This window comes from Drosophila montana, unplaced genomic scaffold, assembly GCF_035044405.1.
Source record: "Drosophila montana isolate Dmon_TW-CO22-7 unplaced genomic scaffold, ASM3504440v1 contig_2747_1, whole genome shotgun sequence".
Classification (NCBI taxonomy): domain Eukaryota; kingdom Metazoa; phylum Arthropoda; class Insecta; order Diptera; family Drosophilidae; genus Drosophila; species Drosophila montana.
The window spans coordinates 530,919-545,338 of NW_026997619.1; the positions used below are offsets into that span (position 1 = coordinate 530,919).

General features: G+C 39.0%; 1 protein-coding gene across 1 annotated transcript; it reads left to right on the forward strand.

Annotated features, from left to right (window-relative positions):
• Window positions 1-7,072: 7,072 nt before the first annotated feature.
• LOC135429926 (uncharacterized) lies at window positions 7,073-13,951 on the forward strand. The gene is made up of 6 exons (XM_064684417.1): window positions 7,073-7,325; window positions 10,405-10,747; window positions 11,895-12,088; window positions 12,155-12,410; window positions 12,998-13,479; window positions 13,568-13,951. The coding sequence occupies exons 1-6, from the start codon at window positions 7,073-7,075 to the stop codon at window positions 13,789-13,791; spliced, it is 1,752 nt and encodes a 583-aa protein (XP_064540487.1). The 3' UTR covers window positions 13,792-13,951.
• The last annotated feature ends 469 nt before the right edge of the window (window positions 13,952-14,420 follow it).

The window sequence follows — 14,420 nt, forward strand, 5'->3', positions numbered from 1 at the left end:
AAAATTAAATAATTAAATATTTTTATGTGACATATTGTTAACTGGGTTGGTTCTAAAAAAAAACTAGGCATATTTAAAATTTTAAAAAAAATTTAACTGTTCCAAAAAAAAATACTACTGTCTACTTTTGTTTTACATGAAGAATTCAACAAGAAACTAAATCATGGAATTAATATATAGATTATTCAATACACTAATCTTGCCAAGCTTCACAGAATGGAAATCTTTTTTTAATTAATTTTTTTTTAAGTTTGCAGAAGCCAACATTGGGCATATTTAATATTGTTATTATTTTTTAATATTGTTTGTATTAGTTTTTTTAAGTTTACTTTTATACTATTTTTACTATTTTACTTTAAGCTTGAACTTTACCAAAACTTTTCCAAACTTTTATTTTAAATTTGGTTTTAATTCAAAAATTCCTAGCTTGTCATTTTTTTTAAATTCTACACTTAATTTGAGCGTAAACAATTCCAAATCTAAAATTTAAAGGCTCGAAAATGATACCAAAAATATTTAGAAAAAAAGCTAAGAATTATATATATTTATTTTTAATAAATATTTATTAAATATCTATTATCTGTAGTGAAATGTATTTGGAATTAGTTTAAGAACCAACCTATTGTAAACCTTAGCTAATGCACTGTTAAGTTTGATTTTAGCGAAATTCCTTTGAATATGTAAATTTGATTTGCGTTGATTCCACATACACAAATACTCTACGATATAATTATTATACACAAACACACACACACACACACAAGTATTATTTAAATTTAATTTAAGCTGATTTTGTTAGACAAAAAAAAAAAAGAAGAAAGAGAGAAACCCAAAAAAGAAGCCACAAATTTTTCCTTTAACTAAAGTAAACCAAATACAAATTATAAAGATAGCAAAGTAAACGTTGCCAGCGCTCGACCAATTAATTAATAGTTAATTAAAATTAGTTTATGTAATTATAGAGCATGTGTTAACCGTTATATATACACATATATATGTATGTGTATATGATGAATGACTACGATAATGATCGCAATCGGAATGATGATAATGATGATGAGCTAAATACAAATACATTATCAATTTGCCACAAATGTGTACTTTTCTTCTCATAACCATTAATGAACAGGATAAAACCCCACCCCTCCCCTCCACACTCCTCTCCAAACCCCCCTTTCGGTGCACACAGTAATGTCATTGGTAATTATCGACGCGAGTCATTTATTAAAGAGTATTAGCGATTTTTATAGTGCCAGCGGCGCGGTAATTACTTTAATTGTGCCTGTGGAACTGTGACAGAAGCACGGCCAAAGGCCACAGGACGACGTCAGCATTTTTGTTGGGTTCGTGTTATTTGAGCTTTAAGCACAAGCATTTGATTGTTTTTCATTCACCATATCGTGTTACTGTGTGACTATATCGCCATATGACCATGATTGAGTATATGGCATTGCATAAGTCTATTGCTTATAATTGATTACGTATACTGAGCATATTTCCTGTTTATGATTTAGTTTATTTATTCAGCTCGTTGGGAATACTCTTCGAATGGTTGCTAAGCAAAATATTGAATTCAAAGGCGAAATTGACCGCAACTTGGATATGGTTTAATACTAAAATATGTATTGAGCATGTGTCTTAATAAAAAAAAAAACAAAATATTTTCCATTTTAAAGTGATCACCAATCAGTTTTATATTTAGAGATAAACTTAACTTGAATTCGTGAGAATCGCGTTGTAGAGCAATATTTTTGAATATGTTTCTTATTCAATTTGAGCTCAGCTCAATTTACACACATCTTTAAATACATACATACATGTACATGTCTTCACATACATACATCAAACATGCATACATACGATGGCAATATTTGTTAAATATAATAAGACATATGTTAGATATGTTTATTATACGTCTGTTTAATATCCCACTCCCATATTTCGGTCATAACTCAACCGAAACGTCACCAAATCTTTGAGCACCTTGTATAAAGAGGAGGAATGAAACAAAAACGTTTCATTCAAACGTTTTTCTCGATTTTTCCACACTATGTGGGTAGAATGTCCCAAAAAAAAGCCCGTCTTAGCGTGCACCTTCATCACATAAGTTAAAAATAATTAGCTTCTTAGCCTTTACGGTTTGGTTTGTCAGTCAGTCAATCAATCAATCAGTCAGAGATATAGAACACGTATTTCACTTTAGAGTTTCCATAACAATAAAGTGTATTTATATATTCGGCGCACGAGAAATAAGCATTGTTTTGTTTGCAATGTGCTTTGGGCACCAGCTAAAAAATCAAAAATAAAAATAAATCTGATAAGCGCAAATTACAAAGTAAACTCAACAACATGCAGGCACACAACCCCTAATGCACACACACACACACACACACACACACAAATTGCCGTACTTCAAGCGGTTTATGTGTGTGTGTGTGTCTCTGTCATTAACGAGGTCATTGGTAAGTAAACTTGTTTGATGTGCTCGAGACATGTAATCCTGGCTGGCAACCCGAAAGTCAAACAATCGACAGTCGTTGCCGCTGAGCCTGGAGGCGGGCCAAGTTGGGCTGGTTGTAGGTTTTGGGCGACATTGCGTATACGCGATATTGGACCCGTGGAAGCCATGTCAATTTCAAACAGCTGGCGAAGCTGCCTGCTAATGACATGCGACTGCTATGCAAAACAGGATACTTGGCGACGACCACTCAATTATACGCCACACATGCGCGCACACACACATGCATAACTCACTCACACACACACAGCACACGCAACTGCTTGGCCGCAAAAATTCGTTGCCTACTTTCAGGCACATTGTAAAAACAAGCTTTGGTTCCGCTCTTTTTCAACCTTTCAGCGCCGCACATTGTCCTGATGGCGCTGAGGTCGGGCTGCTTGTGGGCGTGGCAAGTGATTTGGCAAACACATTTCAATTTGCGCATTGTTTGCCTTTCAGCTCGGCCCGGGCCCTTTCTGTGTGCGTGTGTGTGCGCTTGTGTGTGTGTCGGCGCGACGGCAATCCTTAAAACCTCATGGGAAACTTGCCAAAGAGTTTTGCGGCGCCAACAGGTGTTCAAATTGTGTGGCCCTGCCCCGCAGCGTGTTTATTTTTAGTTGAAAGCCTCATTAAATTTTTAATTAAGGAAATTAGGGGTAAATGCTTGTGTCTACTGCTCGTTTTCAGCATTTCTCTGCCAAGGGATTTGTCACAAGCAGTTGAACGGCTTCCGAGCTCGGACAGCGCCTAGCCTGACCCGCACAGCGGTCAGTGTCCTTTAATGTAGCTCTAAGGATTCGCTAACGTCATATGACACAGCACAGGTGGGCCATTACATAACGCTCGACTGGCCCTGGCCTTGGCATACCAAAACAATTAAAACAAAAAATAGAAAAATTGGCCTTATGACATATATACATGGATACATATACATATAAAAGGTGAGTGTCTGTTTTAGGGGCTGTCTAATTATCATATAAATAGTTGGCATAATTTATTATTAAGCAGGAAATTACATTGCGTGTTTGTAAATTAACAAGTTCTAAGTGGGCCGAAATGGGGCAAAACAATATGGAAATTATTTGATATTAATGAAAAGGTGCTGGAAAATCAAACGCAGCTGAGTAAAAGTCGAGATTGAGATATGCAATAGAGGTCAACCTCATAATTGGGCTTAAATGTTAAAATGTGGTATTTTAAAGGGCAAATGTTAATAGAGAATACGAATAAGTTTTATATCCGATATACTATATATATTTGTTTACTATCAAGGGGAACAATTTAGTCAATATTATGTTTTCTATATTTGAATTGGTTGTAAACAAAAATATCTTTTGTCTCTGTTGCTCATTGAAAATATTTTCAGAGCTCGTTTTTTACGGGCTTGTAACACTGACGTCGGCTGGAGTGGGTTAAATAGGATACGGCCGGACTACCTACTCGCAGGCATTTAATCATTAAATACAAAAATTCGCGTGCTTTTAAGCTGTCAAGTTCGATTGCAATAACAAAATTTAGGGTTTAGAAAAAATCGACAGGGTTAAAGAAAATTGTACTAAATTGATCTTGCCCAGACAATTGGTCGATGATCCCTAAAACAACACCAACTAAATTATCCCAACATTCCGACGACGCATCTAACACAAACAAGGCAAATTAGCACATAACTATAATGGGAGATTGAGGACTTCAATAGAAATTTTGTTTAGGCATTATAGATTCTTAATACTAGGAAAAAGAAATAATAATAAAAAATGTATAATATATATAGACAAGGAATTTTTGAATATGTTATGTTTTTTCTTGTTCGGCAGAAATTATTTTAGCTTTAGAGCTCAATTGAACTAAGCAGGTTTATCTCTTAATATTTTCTCTTTAACGCTATTCGTTTGCTCCTTAACGGAACTTTAGATTATTCAATTTCTTTTTTGTCGTTTTATTCGGCCATTCTCTTAATCACATAAATAGAAGTGCCATAAATAAAAATGTAAGAGTCTTACTTCACTTACGTGCATTCATCTCCGAAAGCCCTCCCATCAATGTTAAGTACGATGATCTGCTGTTAAAAAAAATTCACTTCGAATTTCACAGAAAAAAAAATTATAAAAAAAAAGAAAGCACTGGATAAAAACTATTTTGTTCGAATTTCATGCAACTTGCATTCTCTCTCTTTCTCTTCATACGTTGCTTTTCGAATTACTTAAAAGTTTGGCTCTCACCAGCAAAATTGCGATCCGAATTTCGGAGCATGGCAGGAGAGAAGGAGAGTAAAGAATATATGCCAATGGAAAGCATATGTAGGAGAAGGCAAAATAACGGAGTTAAAGAAAAAAATGAGGAATTAAAATTTGACCATGCGGTTGCATTCTTTTGCCGCAAAAGAATAAAAACTCACACATAACTATCGCGATATTTAAATGGGCGTTCAGAGTATGAAATAAAACTAACACTTCACTTAACAAAAAAAAAAAGAAAAAATGCCGGTTCGCTTATATGTGGCGAAAATGATTGCGCGATCAAGACAAATGCAGCAGCTTTTAACGACGTCAGCCACCAAGGAACGATTTCCAACTGATTTTTCGAGTTTCGGCGACAGCGAGCATCGCTTCCTTATTCCTCTTTCGAACTCCCATTTTCGAGCAGGCGAGAGAGAACGAACGAGATTCGACGAAATGTGATTAAGCTGGGCTCAGCCGATTTAGCTATTTGCACGCACTTAGATCTTTTTTAAACACTTTTATTATAAATATGATTGTAAATAGGCGCACTTCTCACTCTATATGAGTCAACCATTTTCCACGGTGGACAGAATGTAAAAGAAAGATCTGAGCTCTGGTCGCCTTAGGGAATGCTATTTACAGCGACAACAGATCAGACGCCATTTCTACTTTACGATATTCAAAAAAAACTTGCTCTTCCAAAAATCTCTGGGTTTATAGGGGAACAAAATATATATGATATATAAATATAAAAATTAATATTGGTTAATTTAAACAATATTACGATAAGTTTTCTTTCTGGATTTACTATTACTATTACTATTGGGCTGCTTATTTAAATTTCAAACAAAATGTTTGTTTTACAGGGTATCAATCAGTCAAAAAAATTTCAATTCTATTATTTTCTCATGCTTATCTCAACAACCATTTGCTTAAATGATATAGCCATATAATAGATTTTCTTTAATTACGCCCAATATATTTGATTGCCCATTTGACTATACTAAAAGCGCCCATAATTAGTTAAAAATATACATTAAATTTGATTATATAACTAACACCAATTTTGCAGTTATTATTAATAATATTTTAACACATTGAAAAGCAACAAAAGCTCTGTGTCAAATTGTCAGAGTGAAATTGTTTATACGACTTTTTGAATTGATTTCTTTCGGGGGAGTTTTTTCTTCTTTTTCTTTTTATATGTATATAAAGCGGCAAATATATATATAAAATGCTCATGAATAATGCTAAAAGGCAAAAGCGGCAGCTAAATTTGGTCGCTATAGAAAACTAATAACAATAATATTGCTGATTAAGCATTAATCAAAGCAGCGCTGGGAAAAGAAACAATAGGCTCGCGCCAAAAAAGAAACAAAAAAAAGAAAAAAGAAAAAAGGGAAAGCTACGCTTGGCTTTTCAGCGGCAACAACAACAAAAGCAGCCGCAAAACTTCTATCAATAGCTGTTCGAAAAGGTTACTTGGCTGGTGCCTTAATTATATAGAAAGGTTTTTTTTTCATCTCTAATATGGATTTTTAATTTGGCGCTTGTAAAATACAAAATAAAAAAAAACACGTCGAGTTTTCCATACGATAAGCGGCTGCTGATAAGAGCCGTTCCTGCTTAACATTTCTGGTGTTGGGTCTGCAACAACAACAGCAGCAGCAGCAGCGACGGCGACTGCGGCGCCGGCAGTGACAACAGCCTAAAACTGAAAGCATATGTCAAGCATATGACATGAAAGGACAGAAAGAGACAGAGAGAGAGAGCAAGAGCTTTTTGAAAGCTCGCTCATTTGACGCGCGCGGCCTTGGCATTGCGCTGCCGCGCTCGCTCTGCCGCTGCTGCTGTTGCTGCTGCTGCTGCTGCTGCTCGCAACAGCTGTTGCGACCGCGCTTTGTTCAAAGTTCGACTGCAGCTGAGTTGTGAGTCAGTTGTGTGACGCCAATGAAGGCGTGCGGTTCTCGCTATTAACGTAGCGCTTGTTTGCAGTTGCCGTTATATTTGAAAACAAAACAAAACGTGACAGACTGTATTATTAATATTAAATTAAATGTTTTATGTTGTGAAATTTGTGTGATAATTTTTGTTTGGCTTTGCAAGCCATTAAAACAAGTGACTGCTCGCAATAAAACTTAACAATATTCTCAGAATACTACGAGTAATAATAATAATAATAAAAGGTGCAATTGGTGCCGCCCAATTGACACACTTTGGATGCAACAAACATAAATTTCATAAAGTAAATCAAGCGAAAATAATGTCAAACAAATCAATGGCAGGCAGCAGCTGCTGCATGTTGCTGCTGCCGTTGATGCTGCTGCTGCTGCTGCTGCTTTTGCTGCCGGCAATGTCAAATGCTGCTGCTGCGGCCACAGCAACACGGCGCGCCCGAATATCAGACGACAACAACAACAGCAGCAGCAGCAGAAGCAGCAGCAACAATAGCCACAATGAGCCGCTGACAGAGTCCCAACTGGCGGCAGCCACGTCAAAGGCAACAACTGCAGCAGCAGGAAAATTGAAAACATCTACAGGCAGCTACGACAGCAGCAGCAGCAGCATCAGCAGCAGCAGCTACAACAATGCAGACAGCAAATATGGTAAGTCCTATAAAAAAAAAAGGCTGCCCCCCACACGCCCGCTCGCTGGGCTCAAAGTCTTGTCTCTGGCTGTTCTGTTCTGCAGCCGAGCTGCTGCCTAATTGCATTTGGTCACGATTTGTGATCTTGCAACGTGTGCATTGCCGCAGCAGCAGCTTGTTTGCAACATAACAACAACAACAATAAGGCAAGGGCTGCCCTTGGCAGCGAAATTGTTTCACGCTTTAGCAGAAGAAAAAAAAACAAAAGACTTAGGCAACGAACTTGCGGCTAGCGCTAATTTTAGCCATTTTATGCCAATCAAATGGAAATGTGCAAACGTTTCCTGTCCAAGCGGGCAAAACGGGCCCGGCCCCGCCCCAGAACCGCAACACGGCGGAAATTGCGGCAACATTTTCTAATGATAAGCCGGCCGCCCCGAGAGCAAAAGTGCCATTAGATGCGGCCAAAATGACAGTGTGTCGACTGCGGGGCCAGAAAACTAAGCTGTCTTCACGCTCAGTGTGACTGTCCAAAAAGAAAAACCGACGCATTGCATAACATGTCACACGTTGCACGCCAAGTGCAACGTCATGTGGCAGCCACAACGGACAAGCCGAGTGAAGAAATATGATCAAATCAAGCGATTTATGGCCAGTTTCTAATCAAGCAGCCAGGCCAGGCCAGGCCAGGCCAGGCTGATGATGGAACTGTTGCCTGGTTCTACTATTTGACAGTTCGCTCAGAATGGTGCCAACTCTGTTCGCCTAAATTTTCACTTTTCCATGGCGCTGCACATTTTTTTTTTTCTATTTTTTTTTTATTTGGTTTTTTTTCTCTTTGTGTGAAATTCGCCTAAATGGCGAATGCAGCAGCACGGAGGCGGCCTGGCGAATTCAAAATTGGTGTCAATGATTTCAACATGGGAAAATGTACAAGCAACCGCACACACACACACACAAACACACACACAGAGACACAGAGACAAACACACGCAAACAAACAACATGCAACGGCAAACGGACAAACAACATTTCAGCTGCTTAGCCTGGAAAATTGCATTTCTAATTGCGCATTATGCAAGGTTCTGCCAAATTGGAAATCGGGGGAAAACGCACTTTAGATTTTAGATATGCCACAAATGTGTCATCGCAATTGACGGGGGGGGGGCTAGAAATTTCCAAGGGGGGGGTATTTTAATTAATAGCGCATTGCGATGAGCTGCTTAGTTTGCCTAGTTTGCTGTGAGGGCATACTTTAGTTAATCATTATTTAATCTAAGTAACTAAGTGGACACAAATTTTTTCAATGTATTCAATGTTGGAAACAACAACATAAAATGAAAGCAGCTTGTGTCTGATTTAATCTCCATAAATAAAACCTATATTTATGAGAAAATGTTAAACAAAGCTCAAGCTCAGCTTTACAAATTAATGTAAATTATTTCACAAATATTTCATATTTGAAGTAAAAACAAGTAAAAAAGAAAAGTAAAAACAAAGTTGAAGAAATAACCAGGCCTGGTCTTAGATTTGTAACACACTCTAGTTGAAGACTTTAAATACATATTTTAATAACTATTTTTTTTTTGTTGATTTATTATTTTATCTTAATGATTGCTTCGCTTTTCAATTGCATAATTGAGCTCTATTCATTTTCTTTGTCTGGATTACGTATTTTACGTATATAACCATAATTTAAGGGGATTAATAAAATCTGTTTGATTTCTCAATAAAGGTTAACAAATATGGAATATATATAATATATATAAAAGATTATATATATATATATATATATTTGTGAGCATTTTTGCTTAACAAAATCCAAGTTATTTCAGTTAGTTTCCAATTTCAGTTCTAATTTTCTTTTCTATTTATGGTTTAGTTTTTAATGAAAATGATAACGTGTTTGTTTTTTTTCCATTAAAAAAGGAAATAGGGGAAATAAATTATATTTTTAAACCTATTACTTAAAGTCAGCAAATTGTAGTCAATTCAATTAGATCCCAATTTCAGTTCTAAATATATATTTATTCATATTGTAAATCTGTTCATTTCTTTTTAATTTAAAATAGTGAGCCCCTATATATATATAAAGTAGGGCTCTTCAGCCGATTAAGTGTTGCGGTGGGATAAGCAAGAAGTAATAAAATAAGATACTTTACTTATTTCTAGCCCCAAATGGTTCATTAAATGTTTTTTTACCCTGAACCCATTTAAAATGGATTTATATAGGGTAAATCGATTTCGTGTTAATGTAAGAAACAGGCATAGGAAAACATCCCCGACTCCATAAAGTATATATAGTCTTGATCAACATCAATAGCCGAGTTGAACTAGCCATATCCGTCTGACTGTCCGTTTGTCCTTATGCATAAACACGTCGATCCTAGAACCAACGACAGCTAGAGACTTGTTTCTTATCAAGTTGTATATTTTAATCCCCAAAATTTAAACACTTCTAATTGATATTGCCAACAATGTACATAATCTTTCGACTATGTAGATAACATTTCCGCTGCTTTTTTATCGCACTCCATTTGTCTTTAAATTAGTTATACTCAAGCAATTTGTTGTGCTTCATTTGCTTCTGCTGCTTCTGCTTCTACTGCTTCTTCTGCTTCTACTTGTTGGAGCATCGTTTAAGCCACTGAATGTGATTTGGTGGAGCTCACAGTTGGTCGCAATTGCAATCAGTTAGCTGGACATGCTAATTCCAGGCACACTTGCTGGCAAATCCTCCATCACCTGCGGTGCCACAAAACACGCTCGGCCAAGATCTCATGGCCCAGGTACAGCACTTAGGTGGGGGAAATAAAAGCAAAACCAAAAGCTAGTCGCAGTTGTAGACGATTTTTTTAGTGAAACAAGTTCTTAGGCGTGCCCGCGCCCCCGCCTCCGCCCCTTCACACATCCAGCAGCTGAAAGCCTTTTGCTCTTAACTGATTTGCATGCAAGAAGCGACTCTGAGCTGGGCCTGCGATGAACTGCAGCAAATGCAGTTGCAGTCGGCAGTTGACTAACCCCATTTTTATATAAGTACCATGTTTGAATGTTTGTATGTATGTAAACCCCATTCTGAAACCTATTTGGGCCTGCAGAGATACGCGGCGTTGCTGGTGAACCAAATTACAAATCGGTGAATCTGACCTGGGAAGTTGAGTTCGTGACGTCGGCCCATGACACAGATACGAATGCCAATACGAATACCAATACGAATACGAATACGAATGCGAATACAATTACCGATTCGAATGCCATTGTGAATGGGAATGGGCATGGCGTGACAAATATGACCATTGCCAGCACCGTGGAGCCACCCAAAGCCTTTCAGATCTTCTACTGTGAAATGCAGAACTATGGACCGCAGCGTTGCCGCGTCAAACTGGTGAATGCCACCGCCGCCGCCGCCGAGCTGCCCACACCTGGGCAGGAGTATGTCGAGTAAGTGCACACTCATAAAAACTTATTCACTTTTGTTTGCCTTACAAATAAACTGTTCACAGAGTGCAAAAGAGTATATGGGTTTTCTGCAAGCGATACTTGAAACTTCTTCTATAAATTCATGTATATTTAAAGACTTAAATAAAGTCTTATATAGCAAATATTCATATTAGCCACAGTTTGAGAGTCATTTTAAAGCTAGAGTCAAAATATTAGTTAGGGTACAAAAGGAAAAAAAAAAGATTCCAAAAAATTTTAAAAATTCAAAACTTTAACTTAAAATTTAAGGTAATATCAACTTAAATTAATTTATTTGCTTATTCAAGAAAGTTTGCACTAGGTTTTAGGTGCTGTATAAAATTCTGTTCTTTGGCAAGATTTGATTTTAATAGAGTTGATTTTAATTAGAAATAATAGAATTCCATTGCTTGCAGGCTTAAAGTCCAGCTGGAGATATAAAAAAGCACACAAAGTCCACACATATCAGAATGTGTATATGTATTCCCTAGTCACAGTTTAAAAGTCACTGCTTGTGGCAACAGTCTTAGAGTCAGCCAGCCAAATGCAGGCTAAGTATTTTCTACAACAAATCTCTAGATTATGTTCCTTTAAGATTAGGCATAAAATAGTGCAGCCAAGCCCAAGAGCACAAAAATCTACTAATTACATTAATCACATTAGTCTACATTAGTTTTTTTACAGTTTGAAAGCCACTGCAATAGCCTAAGAGTCGGCGCAACTAATGCTGACTAAATATTTTTCAAAAGAAGTATATATTCTATCTTCTCTTAATATCCAGCCAAAAATATTGCAGCCAAGCCCAAGAGTACAAAAATCTACTAATTACATTAGCCACATTAGTCAACATTAGTTTATTTACAGTTTGAAGGTCACTGCAGCAATTCCCTAATGAAGTCTATATAGACTATTTTCTTTTAAGATCCATCCAAAAATATTGCAGCCATCTACTATTCATATTTTCTAGCCCCAGTTTGAAACTCATTGCAAAAGTTTTAGATTCAATAACCCAACAAGCCCGCGCTTGGCTTTGTTTTCATCTCTTGTCACGCTGTGAACAGAGTATTGCGCAGTCGGCTTAAGCCGACTTATGCTCACTTGGCCAACTCTCTCTCTCTCTCTCTGGCAGCACTCAAGTGCAGCACTTTGCCGCCGCCGTGGACAACCTGAGAATGGCCACCCGGTACAGCTTCCACATACGTCCCGTGCAGCCGCGTCGCCTACGCAGCAGCAGCGCACGCTCCGAGTTTCTTGCCGAGAATGAGATCGATGGAGCGTCAGCTCATCTGCCTGGCCAGAGCATCATTGTACCCACCAAGGGCTGTAAGTTGTTTGATGAGCTCTAGCGAAAAAGTACTCGAGTTTCATCGCATTTTCTGCGCATTTCAGTCTCCGCCCATGCGACGCAGTGTCTGGCGCATGCCTCCGAGATTGAGGTGGAGACGGGTCCCTATTTTGGCGGTCGCATTGTTGTCGACGGCGGCAATTGTGGCATCAAGGGCAATGCCAATGATCCGGCTGATAAATATACCATGCGCATCGATCATAAGCAATGCGGCAGCATGGTCAAGCCGGAGACGAACACCGTGGAGACCTTCATCACAGTCCAGGAGAATTTGGGCATTTTTACGCACAGCACAAGGCGGTAAGCATAAAGACATTAAATCTAATAAATCAAGTAGTAGGCTCTTTTTTAAAATTTCACTTTCACTTTTTCACCCTACTTCCACTTGTGGAAAAATTTAAAATCTACTTGTATGCGGTGGATTTTCCGAAACGCGTAAAATCCGTCTCCAATCAATTTTCACAAAGATCTTGTAAAAAAAAAACCAATGTCGATCGGGCAAAAGAAAGGGAAGCATTTTAATTCAACAATTTTCCACCTGTTTTTCACCTTCATGCGTGAAATTGTTTAAACCCACACACATTCATTTTCTTTTTAAGCTACAGTAATAAATAGGGTTTCCTATAACATCAATCAGTCAGTCCGTCAGTCAGTCAAGCAGTCAGTCCTTGAAAACTAAATTGCAAACCGATCGAAGTAAATTTTCACCCTTATGAGTGGAATTGTTAAAAAACCTCGTCATGGCTAAAACTTCCAGCTCAAACTACTGTAAACAATTATTTTATCCTTCATGTGGACTGTGCTTGGATCATCAATCAGTCAGTCCGTCAGTCAGTCTGGTTGTTATTTATATATTCAATATACATTTTCCCTCTTTTTCCGCGCAGCTTTGTTGTCGTCTGCAGCTATCAGTCGGGCATGCAAACCGTGCGCGCCAGCTTTACGGTGCCCGGCAAGAATGCAGGCGTGGCAGCTGCCATCGAGCCCAACGATCCCTTCCAGCCGGACGAGGAGCGCTTGGGTCGCGAGCTGCGTCACATGCGCTTTGTGAACAAAAGCGAACTGGTGCTCAAGGAAACGGAAGAGGAATCCGTGGAGCAGCCGGCCTTGGTAATGGAAACCCAGCCGCCCGAGCCCCAGCAGCAGCAGCAGCAGCCGCAGCAGCAGCCGCAGCAGCAGCGGCAGCAGGGACGCGCTCTCAGTCTGGCCAGTCTGAATGAGCTGAACGGCCTGGCGCAGTCGACGTTGGCGGCGCCAGCGCCAGCGCAGGCGCAGCTGAGCAGCAAGTATGCCAAGCTGGTGGTGGAGCAGGGGCAGGGCGCCTGGATGTCCGCTCGGGCCGAGGCGGATGCAAATGATGATGATGAGTGTAAGTAGATGCATAAATGGCCAACCTCTGGCAATCGTGTTGAATGCAACTCTTCTCCTTCCCCCTCTCTCCCTCCCTCGCTTTGCAGTCTATGCCGCCTCGCTGCGTTATATAAGCGCCAATCTGGGCAGCGTGCTGGTAACTGTTTCCATATCTGTGATAATCATCAGCATTTGCCTCGTTCTGCTGCAGCGACAGCGATTGCCCAGGTCGCAATCGCGTTTGGCCTCCCTCAGCTGCCCCGCCGCCCATCTGCCGCACAAGACGCTGCCCCGCGCTCTGCAGCAGCAGCAGTATCAGTGCACCTTGTAGAAGCCACCTTAACCCTGCTCCAACTAGCTGCCCCGCCTCCGCCTCTCCGCCTCTTAGCTATGCCCACTTGTCTTGCTGAAGCAGCACCAGGTTGCCGCCGGCAACTGTCTAACCCATTTAGCTGAAGACGACTGCGCATAGCCTGGGCCAGTGCCTCCTCCTCCCGGTTCTCCTGCCTCCTTCTCCTTCTCAGCAAGCTCTTCGACTTGGCAGCTGGCAACGGGCAAGCTGAACAAACGGTACTTACGGGATCAGCAGTGGAACATGGTGGATGCTGCATCCCACACGAAGCAGCAGATCCTCTTGTACTGCGTTTGGTGAACCGTAATTTATGGAAATTAACTAAAACGTAATCTTAGCTCTACTCTAGACTATTCCTAAGCTGTGCAAATCTATATGATTACTAGATATACATACTTACTTTGATATATACAGCGGATTAGTGCTTAGTATTTTAGACTTAAACTAAGCTAAGTTTTTGTATAAACTAATTATTTATGATGTCAAATATACGTACATACATATATATATATTTTTATAACTACACATAAAAACATGCTTAATTATTTATTGATGGAAATACGAATTCAGAATGGTATTTTTATAGAATTTGGTTCAGCTTCGACAAA